We start from the raw sequence: 16865 nt of genomic DNA on the forward strand, positions 1-16865 counted from the left end.
TGGTAACCGGTTATAAAGCGCGAAGACGACGACTGTGTAGCATGTACGATGTGGAATAGATTTCTTTAACACCAATTACCACGAATACTTTAAGAGATTGCCGTGTTCAGCTGAGCGTTTCCAAGGAGTAATATGAATAATACAATCGTCTCTTATTCTGCCCTGTTTTGTCCAGTTTGGCTTCATTTGTTTAAGCTGTTGTGGACAAAACGGAATAGAGTTTGGCAGGAAGTTTGAATGCCACAGATTGGGTGAAAGAAAATGAAAAAAGGAACGGTTGCAGAGGCATTGTGTGGAACAGAGACTGAGTGGGTCCAACACGGAGTTTCCAAAGATCATAAATGGCTGTGTCCCTTTACCTGTGAGAGGAGTGTGAACGGGACGGTGAAGCCTCGTGTGAATGGCGAAGTGTGAATGATGTTTGAGAGGTCTTAGCAAGTGTTGGATTTAGTTGGGGCTTTCAACAGGACTCTCTGGACTTTGCCGTGGACTGGTTGGGGAGTTGGGGGCGAGAGGTTGTGAGATTAAGCAGAGCTGGGCTGCAAGGGGATCAAGTGAAATGTCTCGCATGAATGTGGCGTATTGCTCTTTATAATTGTTCAAAGGAAATTGTTCGGCTACACCTGTTTTGCTAGACATATTATATTCAGAAGCATAATTTAGAAACATAGAAAATATTTCAATGAAAACGGTGGACATACAGTTATACGGTTATATTAATCCTTTTAGAGTACGACGTTCATCCTTCCTTCCTTCAGACGATTCTATTCATTTTGCACCCATATTCTCGTTGTTAAGGAGGGTTCAAAGCAATTCTTCCTTTGCGATTTATCTTTGGATATGGTTGGTTAATATCCTTTCTTTCGTTATTTATGTAGAATGTGGTGATACTCGAAAGATTTGTATGAAACAGGAGAGGAGAGTAAGGTGTAACAAGAAAATAAATCGCTTAAGAAAGGTGTCAGGGAACTTCCTTATACAACGTGAATAATGGCCTTGGTGACACTAGACACTACATAGAGGTGAACTGAACAGCAAACAACAGAGTATTAGTAAAGTGTATTATTGACGGGTGTTAATGACGGGTGTGAATTCCTGGACTTCACAGCACCTTTGAGTCGTGGTGGAAAATATTAAGATACTTTACCTTAAGCAAATCGAACTTACACAACATCACTTAGATACACTGAGGACCAGTATGAGCTAATGTTCACTGGAATGTCATATTAGCTCTGTTCTATCGACGCAATGAGACAGCTAATGACTAGTTTTAAATGCTGTTTGAGTGACAGCCTAGTGAGATGAGGTTCTTGTCTTGAATGATGATTGAATGGATGTGTGAACAGTTTAATGGATACTGATAAGTTTTTCACATTTTCTTGTTTTCCTGTTTCTGAATCCCATATATTTACTGGGATATAGGATAAGGATGATGATGATGATGATGATGATGATGACCTGAGATGCTTGATGTACGTGAGATGACTGATGTATTAATTAAGGTGTTTGTTGTGGTCAGGTACTTCGCGGTGGTTCATCCTCTGAGTCTGAACGCAGCGGACAGACGTGGCAAGATTATGCTGACCTTTGCCTGGTTGTTGGCCTTCAGCTGCTCCATCCCTCAGGTACGTAGCACATCTGATTTTATGTTTAGCTCCCCCCCCCCTCTCTCTCTCAACAGCACCCCGGTTAAATGACACCACCCCTCCCCCCCACCACCACGGCGCCGCCATATAGTTAACTGAGAGCCTCGTAACTGGCGATATTACCCCCCGCACCCATCCTAGCAATGGACCTAACACCACATAATTGCAGTGCTCATGCATCGCACCCTAGCATCATTACAGCATTGGAATCACCAATCCAGCACCACACCAGCATCACCCCAGAGTCATTCCAACACCAGTGCACCACCTCAACACCACTTCGCCACCACACCAACACCACACAAGAACCACTTCAGCATCACACCAACACCACAAAAACACCACCCCAGCGCCAAACCAGCAGCACACCAGGACCACACCGGTGCACCACCACCACCACCACCGCACTTGCCACCTAGTTCTGGTTCCCCGAGGGATGTAATTCTTATAACCAGATCAAACCACATTTTCAGGACAGCAGTTGAATATAACCCCTGTTTTTTCTAGCGTAACTTCTCCCTACCACCGCCACCACCTAATACTCTTCCCTCCTTCGCCAAGTGTCCTGTATATCAGTGTGCCATATCTACAGATGCGTATCTTCTCTCCCTATATCATCCCGTACCTCACCATGTAATTATTCTCCTGTCCAGCCCTGTACCCTCCCTTCTCTCCTGTCTCACCCCAATTTTCCATTTCTTTCTCACACTGCCTCCCTCTCTCTTGCCTCACTTGCCCCTCCCCTCTTCTCTTTCTCCCTCTCTCTCTCTCTCTCTCTCTCTCTCTCTCTCTCTCTCGTCTCACTCCTCCCCCCTGTTTCCTTCCTCACCCTTCCTACCTCCTCTCCTACCTCACTCTGCACCTCTCTTTCTTCTGTCACTCTACTCTCCTCCTGCCTCACACAGCCCCTTCCTGCCTCACTCTGCTTCCTTCCTGCAACTCGCTGGCCCTTCTTGCCCCACATTACCCGCACAGACCTTACCTGCCCAACCTTCACGCATCACACTGTACTCCCTCATGCCTCACACTGCCCTCCCTCCTCGTGCCCCATACAGTCCCTCCCGTGTCTCATACTGTCCCCCTTCAGTCCATACTGTTTCGCCCTTGCCATTACTACTTCACGCATGCCCTCATTACTCACTCTGCCCCCCCCTCCCCTCCTGTCTAACAGTGCCTTTCCTCTCACTGCTTGATATTCACTGCCCTTCCTGTTTCGTCCTATACCTCTTCCCTGCTTCATAATTCTTAAGGCTCCTAGTGCTGAACAGAAGAATTTCTTCACCTCCTAATAAGCTCCTCTATGTCACCTTATGTCCCGTTTTCTCCTCCATTTTCTGTCTCTCTCTTTCTATTCATCTTCTCTCTCTCTCTTCATTCATCTTTTGTCTCTCCTCCTATTCACCGTCTGTCCCACCATCTGCTTCACTTTCTGTCTCTCATTTCACTCTCCTAATTGCCCTTCTGCCTTGCCTCTTTCACATGTTTCTCCTGTTTCACGGTCTCTCTCTCCTTCCACTTCACCACGTTTCTCTCCTGTCTTTTCTTTTGTTTTCCCTGCTTTACCATCTCCTCTTCCTGATTCACATTCTGTCTCACCTTGTCCTTCATTGCTCTCTCGTTGTTTGTTCGTCCTCGTGCCTGAGTCTGTCCTCTTGCCTGACAGTAATTAAGGTTTCGACCAGTGAACTCATTCAGAAGAAGTAAGAAAAGTAATTAGTGATCAGTTCTTAAGTCCGGCTTAGCTTGACTGGGAGCTCACGATAAAGGCTTCACTCACTGCCCCTGCCTATCCCTCAGACCACAGCCCACCCAAGAATTATATTTTCTCCCCAGGTATTTTGCCCACACACTGAATTTGGGTTATTTGGGAGGATACAATATTTTCAACATGACCTGGACTCTCTTCGGGATGAAATCGTCTCGTCATACAACATTATCTCACCAGTTGCATATTTAAAGACGTGGGCTGAAATACGTTTAGTTTAATTATTTTCTGCTTCCTTCCATTATTTTCTCCTTCATTCTCTTCGCGTCCTCTTTTCTCACACCACCTCCCTTCTCAATATGTGCTACCTCACCTATTCTGTCATCTCTTCATCGCCTCTTTTCTGCCGTTCTCCTTTTTCTCGTTCTGTCTCTTCTCTCTGGTACCAGACCCTGTTTCTCCTCTTCAGTTATTCTTCTCCCTTTCATTACTGTTTTCATGGATCCCGTTTCCTTTCTCTTTTCTTCTTTCCTCTCCCTCTTCGCTTCCAATTGTCCTTCCATTTCTCACCCACTTTCACCTCCCTTTTCCCTCCCCACACCCACCTCACCTGGCGCCATACACACCATTGTATATGCATAGGTTGTTAGCATGGAAAACCGCGGCTGTGAGAAAAAGACTAATCTGACTGCTGGTGACGGAGCACCCGAAGACGCCTTCACATTCAGTCAGGTCTTGGGTTGACTGACGCAGATGGTAGGGAGATACTTCACTAAAAAACACTAACTGGATGCAAATAACTCAAGGAAATACAACTACATACTCAAGGAAATAAACCTACATGTCTAACTAAAGGGTAGTACCAAAGGGAGACTCCAATCCACAAATTTTACATGGGTAAAAGGTGTGACGTGGATGTGGATGTGACTGCCTCCTGGCCAGTACCAACCAAGTTTCTATTTACTCTTGATCGACAGTGAGTTTATCTTTTCTTTCAGTTGTGCTAAATCAGTTCACTTACGAATAATACCACGGTCTGTTAAAACATTTCGTGATTGCAGCATGGCCACACTAATGTGTGAGTGTAAACCAGCGCGTTCGTTGACAGTGAACCACTGTCAACTGAGTTCACTTTCAGACGAACCTTGTATTAAAACAACAAAAATTACTACTACCGCTAGTACTACTACTATTATTCTGGATGCCCTTTACAAAAAAAAAAAAAAAAAAAAAAAAAAATGCCAGCAGTCTTTGAAGCACTGTATATGGGTAGACAGTGAGTGGGAGAAATTAGAACAATAAATTTTCTGCAAAAATTTATGTCTTATGAGTTGAGTGAATATTGAAGAAGAGAGTGGGCACTCCATAAATAACTTATACCTACAGTAGATTATAAAATTTGGGATCTCATTATTTCAGGAAAACACTTAACCCTGCGTAATAGCCAATCAGAAAGTTAATAACAAGTACTTTGTCCCTTACTTTTATCTTATAAATAGATTAGTTACTAGTTGATGGAGGGAAAACAGAGAAAACGAGAAAGTAATAGGTAGAGGGAGAGGAAAGCTATAACCCCGCGCCAGCTTTGTTTACATCCCGGCCCTCATCATCGGTCGTGGTGATAACACCAGAGCCACATTTTGCCTTATTTTTCTCTCTCCTTATTTTTTCATCCTATTTCGTATTACTGTGTTGCGTCTTATTTTCTCCTCACGGTTCAGTGGTTCTATTATTTTAGTGTCTTGCCTTTACGTAACCGTTCTAGTGTCCCATTCTTCACGTCCACAATCATATTTTCCACTTCCTTTGGTTTTCTAATTTCGTCAAACGCTTCACCTTCCCCGCCCCCCTCATTCTCTGGTCATCTAATTTTGTTGTGTGTCTTTCTCTTTCCTTTGCCATAGCTCCCCCTCCCCCCCCCTCTCTCTCTCTCTCTCTCTCTCTCTCTCTCTCTCTCTTCTGATTGCTCTTGGGAGTGGGAGGGAAAAATGATGAAGTGAGCAAAGGGAAAAGGTTGCAAGGTTAAAGAAGAAATGTCGCAAAAGAAGAATGATAATCTATTTTAGTGGCTTAATATTAACTTCAGGTTTGGCTATTTTTTGATAATCATGATGATGATGATGATGATGATGATACTACTACTACTAATAATAATATCAATAATAATTATAATGTTTACAAAGATTACAAAAATAATTATAAAAAGATAAATAATAATAATATTCATCATCATCATCATTATCACACCCTATTTCCACAGTGGGTTGGATCCAGAAACAAGAAAAAAGGAAGCAGAACAAAGTAGAATTATCATTGTAGATCAGCAAAAAGTAAACAAGACTTCCAGTTACTCACCATCCAAGCCCGTGATATTTTTGTGACGGTGCATAATACATTCAAGGCACCAAAGAACTACCCCAGGAATGAAGCTGCCTTACAGTTCCCGCCGCAAGCAGAGGTCGTTTTCTGTGTGACACGAACAAGTCGCCAAGATGACATGATCACACACAGTCGCACAGCCACAAGAGCCCTCGTAACTCAACCGACACTTTTTCTTCCTCGAACAGTGGTGGCTTTAGAACTGGTGACGGAAACCCGATTAGTCAGAATATTTGATACCAAGGGATATGAGCGCAGTCTCCCGCCAGGATCCAATTACCCTTCCATGTAGATAGCGCCTTTTAGCATTCGAAACCTGCTACACTTCAAAGAAAACTGGGGACAGTGAAAGGGAGGTGGACTGTGGGGGGTGGGGGGAGGGAGGTCGCAGAATCTCCCCACTTCGAATGATATACCTTTAGTAGTTATCTGCTCTAATAACTCCGTAGTCGACAGGGATTTTTTTTTTTATCACTAATTATCTAAAGGAGACAACTTCACCACCTGGACAAGGAATTCCTTCTTTGTCTTCACTCATCTGAGACTTCATGCTCATTTAAGAACGATCCTTCGGTCACCCATAGACAGAACTCCCACTTACTTCGTGTAACTCAGAATACCCCATTGGACACCAAGGGACAAGACAACATCTTGTTCTGACTCATCCCAGTCCTGACCCATTCAAGAGTCAACCACCACCCAGCACCTCCAACAACCCCTCAGGCTGCACCAGTCCCTCCATGGCGCCCCGTCACAAATTGAGTTGGTACTTGGGCAGGGATCCTTGGCACCTGACTGCTCACCATTTAGCACATGGCGCTGCAGAGAACACCTCACCTGCTGATGCTTATATTGTACATACACTTCCTCACCCACACAGACACCTCCACTGAGCTCAGCCCTCCTCCTCCACCTGCTGATGCATACACGTACACTTCCTAACCCATACAGGACCTTACACAAGGACTTATATATTTTTTTTTATGTGTCCGACTCTGGGCATAGGCTTCACAGCCTGCTTCCAAGGCCCAGTAGTCCTCCTTCGTATATACCTCTACAAGCCACCACGTCGGCGCTAACACCCACCGTCCGTATTGAATACATGCTAGGGCTGTCTCATACAGGACTGGTGTATTGGTATTAGCGGGGGTATTTTTACGACATGTTGGCGGGTCTTCTGGTAGATCAGTAAAGTCTGTTTTTATTAAATTCAAATCCTTAAACTGTTCCCTGCTCCAGCGAGGATTTGAACCTGGGTCCGGTAGGACCGCAGGCCACCTCTCTACCGATTGAGCCACCGCCTACCCCCCTCCATCGAGCTCCACCCGCCCCCTACACGCAAACGTATCACCCGTACTCGTCAAAATCAGCTTTTATATATACTTTTCCTTTTTATATATAATCGCATTCCCAAGGTCCAAAAGGGAAACAGAACTTTTGGGTGAGTCCACTTTAGTATTTACTGTATATCTCACTCAATCCGATCTCCTTTTTTTTTTTTTTTTTTTTTTTTTTGCATTATCAAACTAATTCATATATCAATACAAATATATATAAATATATAAACTAATAAACTTATAAATATTTATTATTTACTACTACTACTGCTACTACTACTACTACTACTACTACTACTACTACCACCACTACTACTACTACTACTACTACTATTATTATTATTATTATTATTATTACAAAAGGAATATACTCTTCCACCTCACAGTTGTGGAAATCCCCAGAATTTTCCAGTCTGGGTTTAAGGAAGAAGCGTCAGCCATTTATCAAAGTTGCCCCAAAACTTTTAGCTTTTTCTCGTTTAACTCTCTTTCTCTCTCTCTCTCTCTCTCTCTCTCTCTCTCTCTCTCTCTCTCTCTCTCTCATCTTCTTTAGCCATTCTTTCATTCTTCCGCTAACTCACTTAACTGGCTGAATCATGTTTTTCCCTCTTGTGTCCTCCTTTCGTGTATGTTTCCACTTGTCTTTTGCAGTTTTTCTTTACTTCATTCCTTCATTATCCCAGGTTTTCTCCCTCCTGTTTAATTCATCCTTTACTTATTTCTTCCTCCTGTGTTTACTTTCTTAATAGTTTCTTCCTCTTTCCGTCTTTTCTTTCGTTATTCTATCCTTTCTGGCCTGTTTTCTTTTTTCTATTGTCTCTTTTCTTTAATATACCCTCATTCCTTCTTTATTGGTCATTCCTTGCCTTTTCGTTTCTTCCTTTCTTCATCCCTTATTAATCCATCATTTCTTGCATCTTCTTCCTTCTGTATTTTCTTATCCCGTCCAATTTTCCCTACTCTCTCCATCCTTTCATATCCCCCGCCCTCTTCCTTCCCTGTTCACGTCCTTCCTGCCTTCTTTATTCTCTCTTTACTTCATAATTCCCTTGTTGTTTCCTTCATTCATTTTTTCTTCCTCATTCCTCATGTCTTCCTTATTCCCTCTTGTTTTACTTTTCTCTTCCCTTTACCTCAATTCCTTACTTGCTGTCTTCCTCATTCCACCTTATGTCAGTGAACCGTTGCTACTGATGTAAGCGAACGTAGTTGGTTCGTTGTTACCGCTGTCCACCAATATAAATAGACGTAGCCGAGGGGTGTAATTCTATAGAGAATGTTTTCTTGTAGTTCATCGATGGAGAGACACCAGGAGAGAGTAATGGTGAGGCGTTTAGGAGATAATGTAGGCCTTCTCTGTTCCGTTATTCTCTTCGTATTTTAAGTGGGGTGATGAAATGGGCAGATTTGGGTCGGTGGAGTTTATGGTGAGACAGTTACTTGAGCAAAAGGTAAGAGCTTGGTGTGACCAGTATGGCCTATGGTTAGAAGCAGTTTGTGCTAGCTGCTGTCCTCCTACCTACTGTCACTCTCCTACTCCCTATCACTCTCTCCTTGTCTAACTCTTGTTCTCTCCTGTCCTACTCTGTCTGACATATTCTGCTTGTCTTAGACGTACCTGAGGGGTGTAATTCAATAGAGAAGGTTATCTGGTTAAATCATCGATGGGAGGAGAGTCGCTAGGAGAGAGTAATGGTGAGGCGTTGTATATGTCAGTGTAGACCTTCTCTATACAATTACACCCTTCGGCTACGTCTACTTACACTGTTCATTCCTTTGTCCTCTCCATTCTTTCTTCCTTCCCTCCTAATTCCCTTTTCCCGCCTGTCTGGTTTCTTCCTTCATTTTACCCTTACTCCGTCCACATATCTTTCCTTTCTTCCCTCCCTATTCTTTCCTTTTATCCTTAATTGTTTATTATCATTTCTTCTTTCTTCGTTTAATCCCATTCCTTGTCGTCCATACTTTTTCCTTCCATTCTTCCTTATTCCCCTGTCCTTCCTTATGCCTTTCTTTTTACTTTCTCAACTATCTTACTTTCTTCCGTCTTACTTCCCTCTGTTATCTTTTTTTACTATGTTTTAAAATTTAACGCTAAGCCATCTCTCTCTTTCTCTCTCTCTCTCTCTCTCTCTCTCTCTTTCAATGGGAACCTGTGAGAAGCAGCATTAATACCTCTATCAGTGAAGGATTTGGAGCGAGTCTGAAGCGAGAAGAATCATTTCCCTGGAGAGGCAAATATTTACCTTCACTTTTAAACGAGGAGCTGAGGGAGACCGTAATATTTAAAGCAGAAAATACTTTAATCTTACATCCTCTGCAAGGTTCCCATAGCTGACTATATAGGAGAAACTGGTATAATTTATGTATCAATTCCGACATCATTTCCTAGGCGTAAAATATTATAATCTTAAGGGCGATCGGGAAGGAGGATAGAAATTTACATGCTGAAGGGACCTGATGTAAATAAAAATTAAGATAGTTCTCTGCAGGTACGAGGCATGAAATACAACTCACTATCAGTCCACTGCGCCCTCAGTGCAATACAGCCTCCCACACCACAACACGCTCACCTCAGGTCCCTCATTATTACAACTCAGACAGTCCTTCGGTAATGCAAAATAGATTTCGTTGCGCCCAGTGGATGTAGCCGTTTTCTGCTTTCCACTCGGTTCACGGCCAGAGGAGCGTGTAGTTATAACCGCTATCACCATCACCACCACCACCACCACCACCACCACCACCACCACTACTACCACCACCAGCAGCACCTTTTTCAGTTTATTCCTGCTGTCGCCAGAATGGGTTAATGAATTCTGTTCTCAACTCGACCAATTTGAAAAGTCTCTCCTGATGCATATAATCGTGTGGGCTTAATGTGTACAGTCCAGGCACAATATAATATACTATCTTGCTCATGGTACGCTAGGAATATTTTAATCTCCGTGAATTTTGAAGTGCGTCCAAGAATTAGACTTACCTTTGAAGATAACAGTGTGTATCAGTCTAATATTTGATGAAGAATAAGTGGAAATAGACCTGAAAGCAACCGCCAAACTTTAAAATTTCTCCTTCCCGTTTTAAAGGCACTGTTATGATAAAATTTAACCTCTACCTATTTCGTTTCGTTCCCGGCACCAACATATTTAATTTTTCATGCACTCCATTACCGTCCCTGCCTCCTTCCCAGCCTTCTCCGTTTCTTGCGGATTTTCCTCTCCCAGCTCCCACTCTCATTCTTCTCCCACCAGAGTGCATATCCAGCTCGTCTGTCAGTGCATCCAACCATTTGCCTTAATTTATCCGGCCATTTCTCTCTCTCTCTCTCTCTCTCTCTCTCTCTCTCTCTGCTATTGTTGGATTATGATAATGAAAACTAATTCAGAATGTCAGTATAAATAAAATAAGCTAGAATGTAACTGCCAATTAACATTTGCCTTCAGATTAACTACAGCAACTTCACTAACATACTCGAAAGGCATTAATTTTGCCCTATATTTACTTCACTTTAGAGCTATAATATCAAGTAATGCCCTTCTTGGTAAATTAGCGTCTTTCATCACTCTGGAATTGTAGGCCTTGAAGTCGAGTTGTTAGGGCGTAATTACAAAGTTGGTAAATTTATAAAGTAATAGGGAAAAAATGGGCTCCTTTATCTATCACTCGCTCACTCTTTTCATAAATCTCCGTCCTTCTATCCACTTATCGTTCTCTCTGTCCTTCTGTCTCTCAGTCCACTCACTCCTTTCTCTATGTCTACAGTTCTTTACTCACCCCTTCCCCCTATATCCTTTCATATCTCCAGCCCTCTCTATCCTTCATTTTCTCTATCCAGTCACCCCTCCTCCTCTTTCCTCCATCCCTCTCGAACTACTCTTCAATTTTTCGATCTCCTGCTCCTTCTCTGCATATTCTTCCTCCTCTCCACCCAGTCTCTCCCTCCCTCCCTCCGTCCTTACTCATCCCTCCACCTTTACATACCTGCTGTCATCTCCAACACGTATTTCGTTCCTCTGTAACTCCATCTCTTCACCTCTTCTCCCTCTACCTCTCCATCCCTCTCGACCCTCCATATTTCCAGTACGTCCCCTCCTATCTAATATTCAGTTCCTTCATCCCTTCGTCCCCCCTCCCCTCCGCTCTCTCCTATCTCTCCAGTTTTCCACTAACCTTGTCCCTCAGGTGATCAGCTTCGTATTTTTAACCCCTACCTCCTCCCTCCCCGTCTCCCCTCTTTCCCTCCTCCCTTTTTATTCTTCCATCTCTCCATTGACCCCTTCTCCTCCGTCCTTTCATTCCCCCCCCTTCATCTCTCCAAACCTTCACCCACTTTCTCCCTGTTCATCTCTCCATTCTTCTTTATCCCCACATTTCTCTATCCCCTTCTTTTCCACGATCTCCTATCCTCCTTTCCCCCTCCTCTTCATCTCTTCATCTTTTTATTTCTTTTATTCCCTCCATCATTTCAGTTCCTCCTCCCTCTCCATATCTCTGCTCTCCCTCTTCCTGTCCATATCTCACTTCTTCTCTCCCTGTCTTCAGCTGTCCATCTTTCCTCTCCTCTTTATCCCTATATCTTTCCATTCCTCTCTGTCCCTCTGTCTCTCCACTCCATTCTATTTTTCCGTCTCCCCATCTCTCTTTCCATCTCTCCACCTCCTCCCTCCGTCTCTTCACTGACCCCAGCCCGTACATGTGCCTCTCGTCATCATCTTTCACATTGAGAACCATGTCCTCTTCGTCTTCTGCACCCTTTCACCCATCCCACCTAATCCCAACCTGCTTCTTCCCCTCAGGTCATCATCTTCCACGTTGAGAATCACCCCGTCTTTACCTTCTACGTGCAGTGCGTCACCTTCAACTTCTTCCCTACGATGCACCACGAGATGGTGTACAACATCTTCTGCCTGATGATGCTCTACGTCGCTCCTCTCGCCATCATCATCATCTTCTACGGCGCCATCGTCATCACCATCTTCCAAAAGTCCAGGCTTTCTGCTGACGGTGGGTGGATGGATGCTCTTTAACAACTCTGTTAGACTAAGTGATCCTTTCAGTGGAAGGTATTAAGGTGCATTCGAATCCTGCTTTCCACACCACTTAATAAGATAGTGAAAACAGGTGCGTTCATAAGTTTTTTGCAATTAGTCGATTTTCATTTGGTTGTATCAAAATTCTGGTAACGACATTTCCATTGATATATACTAATTTTACACATGTTGTCTTGTATAATATAAAGAAGCATGATTTATGGCCGTAACCTTTTTTTTTGGCATCTGGCTATATGTCAACTGATAAATTTTTTCTTCCTCAATTTTACTTTGTACTTTCATACCTGATACTTTTCATATATATTTTTCCCTCGCCTATGTCACTGCTGTCAAATCTTTCTTGTTTTTACTCGTATTTCTATTTATTTTTCATATTAGCGGCACGTCGTCTTGACGTTTCGCCCCTTTTTGCCTTTGTCTCGTCTTTTCTCTGAGTCACGCCTTCATTTAGCTAATTCTTTCCCTCTCACAAACTTTCCTCTCTCAGTTTTCTCGCACCTTCATTTTCCACAGCTCATCTTTGGCTCACGCTTTTCTTGTTTTCTCAGCAGAATTTGTTGACTCGTTTGAGATTTTCCTTCACAATATTGCCTTCACGTGTGTCTTTACAAAACTTTCTGTTGCAGTTTCTGTCGCCCCATTTATCAATATTATCCTTTTTTTTTTCTTTCTTTCTTTTTTTTTAGTATTTCCCCTTTCATAGCTATACAGTATAGTGCGTAGGATTTTAATGTGTGTGTGTGTGTGTGTGTGTGTGTGTGTGTGTGTGTTGGTCAGCTAGTTATATTGCTTAGTTTTTTTCCCCCTCGCCTAGCTTCCTGCCGTTCCTCCCACTCTCAGCTTCTTACTGTCAGCGTTATTGCCTCTTTGTTTGCTGGTAAGATAGATAGATAGATATACAGAGAGAGAGAGAGAGAGAGAGAGAGAGAATATAAAGCAGCCAAAGCACAGATTAGAAAGTCAGAGAAAAGAATGCAGAAAGAGAAAAGCGAGAGGTAAGGGGAAGAGAGACAAATGGAGAGGGGAAGTAATGGAGAAATCAGTGAAGTATGAAAGAGAAACATGTGCAAATGGAGTAAAAGGGAAGAGAACTAGTAAAGTACCAGTAAAGCAAAAGACAGAACGTGGAAAAGGCAGTGTGAATGATAACGAGGGATATCACCCCTTTTTTTAACCTACATGTTTTTGGACTGATCAGCCTTTACACAACACCCCCTTTTCCGCCTCTGACAATTTCCATCCAACGTTCTTCCATATCCTTGCACTTCCACCCAATTCTTTTTCCACCCCACTTCATGCCACCCACATGTTTTTCCACCCAGGTTTCTTCCATCAACATATTCATTAAATTTATTCGCCCTTCTACTCCCGCTCTCCGATGTCAGCCGAGTCGGAAAACATGTTTCTTCCTTACGGTTGCCTTGGCCGCCAACCGAGACCACATGTGTTGTACCATCCTTGCAACACACACACACACACACACACACACACACACACACACACTCTCTCTCTCTCTCTCTCTCTCTCTCTCTCTCTCTCTCTCTATCTATCTATCTATCTATCTATCTATCCATCTCCAAGGGTAATGGGGCGAGAGGTGTGGTTTGGGTGTGGAGGTAATGGATTGGGAGGAGGTACTGGAGAGGGATGAGAGCGGTAATCTTCTATACAAAGATTAGCTTATGACGTTATCTAGGCAATTAGGCTGCTAACACACACCTCTCAATCATACCTCTCCTACGCTTGTTACCTTACCCCCTCCTCCTGCGTCCCCCCTCCCTCCCTCTTCGTCCTCTTCCCTCAATACTGTCAGCAAGGTCTTAAGTCGTAGGGCAGTTCTTCCCTTTTCCTCTGTATTTTAATCTTTCTTCTTGAGACGTGGTCATGTGGTTTCCCTCGTAAACATTTTATTCCCGGCCATAATGTTTTCGGTTCTGTATATTTTTGCATAATTTTTTTTTTTACTATGTTTCCTCCATATTTGTTTTCCTGCATTTGATATTGCTTTTTTCCGTAAGTGTATGTTGGAGGTTCTCGCTCCCCTGATAAAGATCGAGCATCCAGCCCTGCTAGTGTACATGATCCTTCTAATGTAGAGTATTACTGTAGAGGAAATTTAAATGAAGTTGAAGATAAGAAAAGTAGAAGTGAGTAAAAGTGACTGGAACAGAACTGAAAAGGAAAGTGACAAGGTTCTGAGGAATTCGTGGAAGCATAAAAGAGACCACGATTTACCAACGGTCCAGTATAGGATGGGAATAGGATCGAAAAGGGAAGTGAAGAGGTGCTCAAAACCTGTATCAGTTCTTAGAAATGGGTGGCAGTTTTATGCAGTCCCTTACACCATAGGGAAATAATTAATAGGGTGAAGTACAAGTTAAATTTTCTGCTGGTTGTTATAAAGACTTACTAATCCGTTTTAAAATCAAGGACGTGATAAGGATAAAACTGATCAGAAAAGTGAAATGGCTGTCAACACATGGGCCGTTCTTACTCCTTTTTCTGCAGTCCTGAATATGGTGTGAAAGGACTGATCAGGGTTTGAAGAGACACTTAGAGTTCGGGGAGTTGTTAATAAGGCTTTCCAATTTTTCAGCTGTCCCTTTTATGGTGGAAAAAGAACTGAATAAAAGAAATAAGGAAGTAGTCAAAATCTCCAGCAGCTGACAGAAAGAGCCTTTTTTTTCTTTTTTTTTTTTTATAATTCTGTGTATTTTTGGATTACGACTGGACAAGTATGTGGATAGGCAATCAAAGTTTCTTGTAAGTGTTATTTATTTATTTATTTTTTGCAGTCCCCTAACTGGGAAATGGATTGAATACTGACGAGGGCCCTCAAATTTTACAGCAGTGATGAAAAAGAGGCTTTCAGATTGGCTGCGGCTCCATATCTATGTAAACCAGAACCCGAAAACGTAAATACAGCCAACATTTTTTTTCCCCAGCTTTCATATGCACGGGCCTCCGCCAAAACCAATTTGTGTTGGCGTTGAATATTTGAACACGGAAATAACACAGCGCCAGACTCCATTCAGTGCGATGGCCGCGGTTACTCTGTGGCGGATCGCAAATATACCTGCCACAGATTTAATAACACCTTTGCTACGAGGGACTTCTAAGGTAAAAAATGATACTGAAATAAAAAAGGATAGTCTGACGGCAGGAGAATTTAAATAAAGAAGACGACATAATGCTGAAAAGATCAAGAGAGATTGTATTTATACTTTCACTATTATGGGTCTTACCTAAGATGAGTTTTGGAGTCTGACAGTATCAGAAGTGAAATATAAAACACGGTGCCATACTGGAGGGATTAAGGGAGACTCTTTCTGAACCCATTTACGAGGAGTGATTTTTCCAAGGGTAAAAATAAACAACGAAAAATGGTCTAATGCTGGTAAGAAAAAAAAAAAAAGTCACACACTGAAGAAGTAAAGGAAGATTGTTTTTAGCCTTTGCTGCGAGGGGGAGGGGGTCTTTCCTAGGCTGAGAAAAATAATGATTACGTAAGAGGCTTGATTCTGTGATTATGCTTGTGACACTTAGTTGGCACCATCACAGAGCATTTGGTGTGGGGGGAGATAAGGGCTGATGCTGCGTGTCTGACGGTACGTGATGGAAAGTTAATTACCGTGCCACTGATTACGATGATGAATGGTGTGTGTGTGTGTGTGTGTGTGTGTGTGTGTGTGTGTGTGTGTGTGTGTGTGTGTGTGTGTGTGTGTGTGTGTGTGTGTGTGTGTGTGTGTGTGAGGTGAGTTGTGCAGAAAGAAAAGAGTTGAGTAAGCATGAAGGAAAGTGTTTGTGAATGTGAGGTAGGAAGAGGCCTGTAGTGTCGGTGTGTAGCTAATACAGATAATATATATTGCTTAGAAATTATAAAACCCAAGACTAATTAATCAATATATATTGAAATTATACGAAAATTAAGCTTCATAAGTTAAACAGAAAGGCACACACACACACACACACACACACACACACACACACACACACACACACACACACACACACACACACACACACACACACACACACACACACACACACACACACACACACATCCGTCATCTCCGTTCCAGGGTATTTTTCTCACTCACACACGCGTGCTTCCTTCATATTCGTACCCACATGTTTTCCTCATTATTTTGATTTGCTCCTTAATATCCTCCTTGCCGTACTCATTTTCATTTACATTTTTTTACCATCTCAACATTTTATTTCTTCTCTGTTTTTATATGTGATATGTGTGTTCTCCGTCCCTTCAAAAAATATATGTTTTTCCATCCCTTCCCTTCCTTCTTTATTTCGCACAATCTTTCCCTTATCATTTCTCTTGCCCTGTCACCTCCTTTTCCTCCCCCCTCGCTTCCTTCATACTTCCATCCTCAGTCATTTTTAAGTAGTTTTCCCCTGTTATGCATGTACCTGCCTCTTGTTTTTGTTTTTTCATGAATGTCGTGGTTTGTTTTTCCTTCTTGTTACTTCCCTCTCACCGTCTCTCTCATGATTTCCGTTTCCATTCAGCAGCCTTTTTCTGTCTTTTAATGGCCTAATTTTTCTCTTCTTTTTATATATTTCTCTCCATTTCCTCCACTGTTTTGTTTCCTTCCTTCTCCTCTCCTTGCTCCCTTTCCAACATCTGTCCTATCTTCCTCCCGTTCCCGCATTTGCTGTCCATCCAGTAATCCATTTCCAGCTTTCCTTTCTCACCTCGCCTACACAGACTCCTCGTCCTCCCCCCTCC

General features: G+C 42.7%; 1 protein-coding gene across 1 annotated transcript in view; it reads left to right on the forward strand.

Annotated features, from left to right (window-relative positions):
* Positions 1-16865, forward strand: part of LOC145393393 (adipokinetic hormone/corazonin-related peptide receptor variant I-like) — a 90798-nt gene that overhangs the window by 50379 nt on the left and 23554 nt on the right. Inside the window, exons 3-4 of the mRNA XM_080267488.1 lie at positions 1520-1625; positions 11864-12071. Of these exons, the coding sequence (XP_080123614.1) occupies positions 1520-1625; positions 11864-12071 (314 nt within the window). The remainder of the gene's footprint in view (positions 1-1519; positions 1626-11863; positions 12072-16865) is intronic.

Source organism: Coenobita brevimanus, chromosome 24 (assembly GCF_032717465.1).
Source record: "Coenobita brevimanus isolate Jiangsu-jjx chromosome 24, ASM3271746v2, whole genome shotgun sequence".
In the NCBI taxonomy this organism is placed as follows: domain Eukaryota; kingdom Metazoa; phylum Arthropoda; class Malacostraca; order Decapoda; family Coenobitidae; genus Coenobita; species Coenobita brevimanus.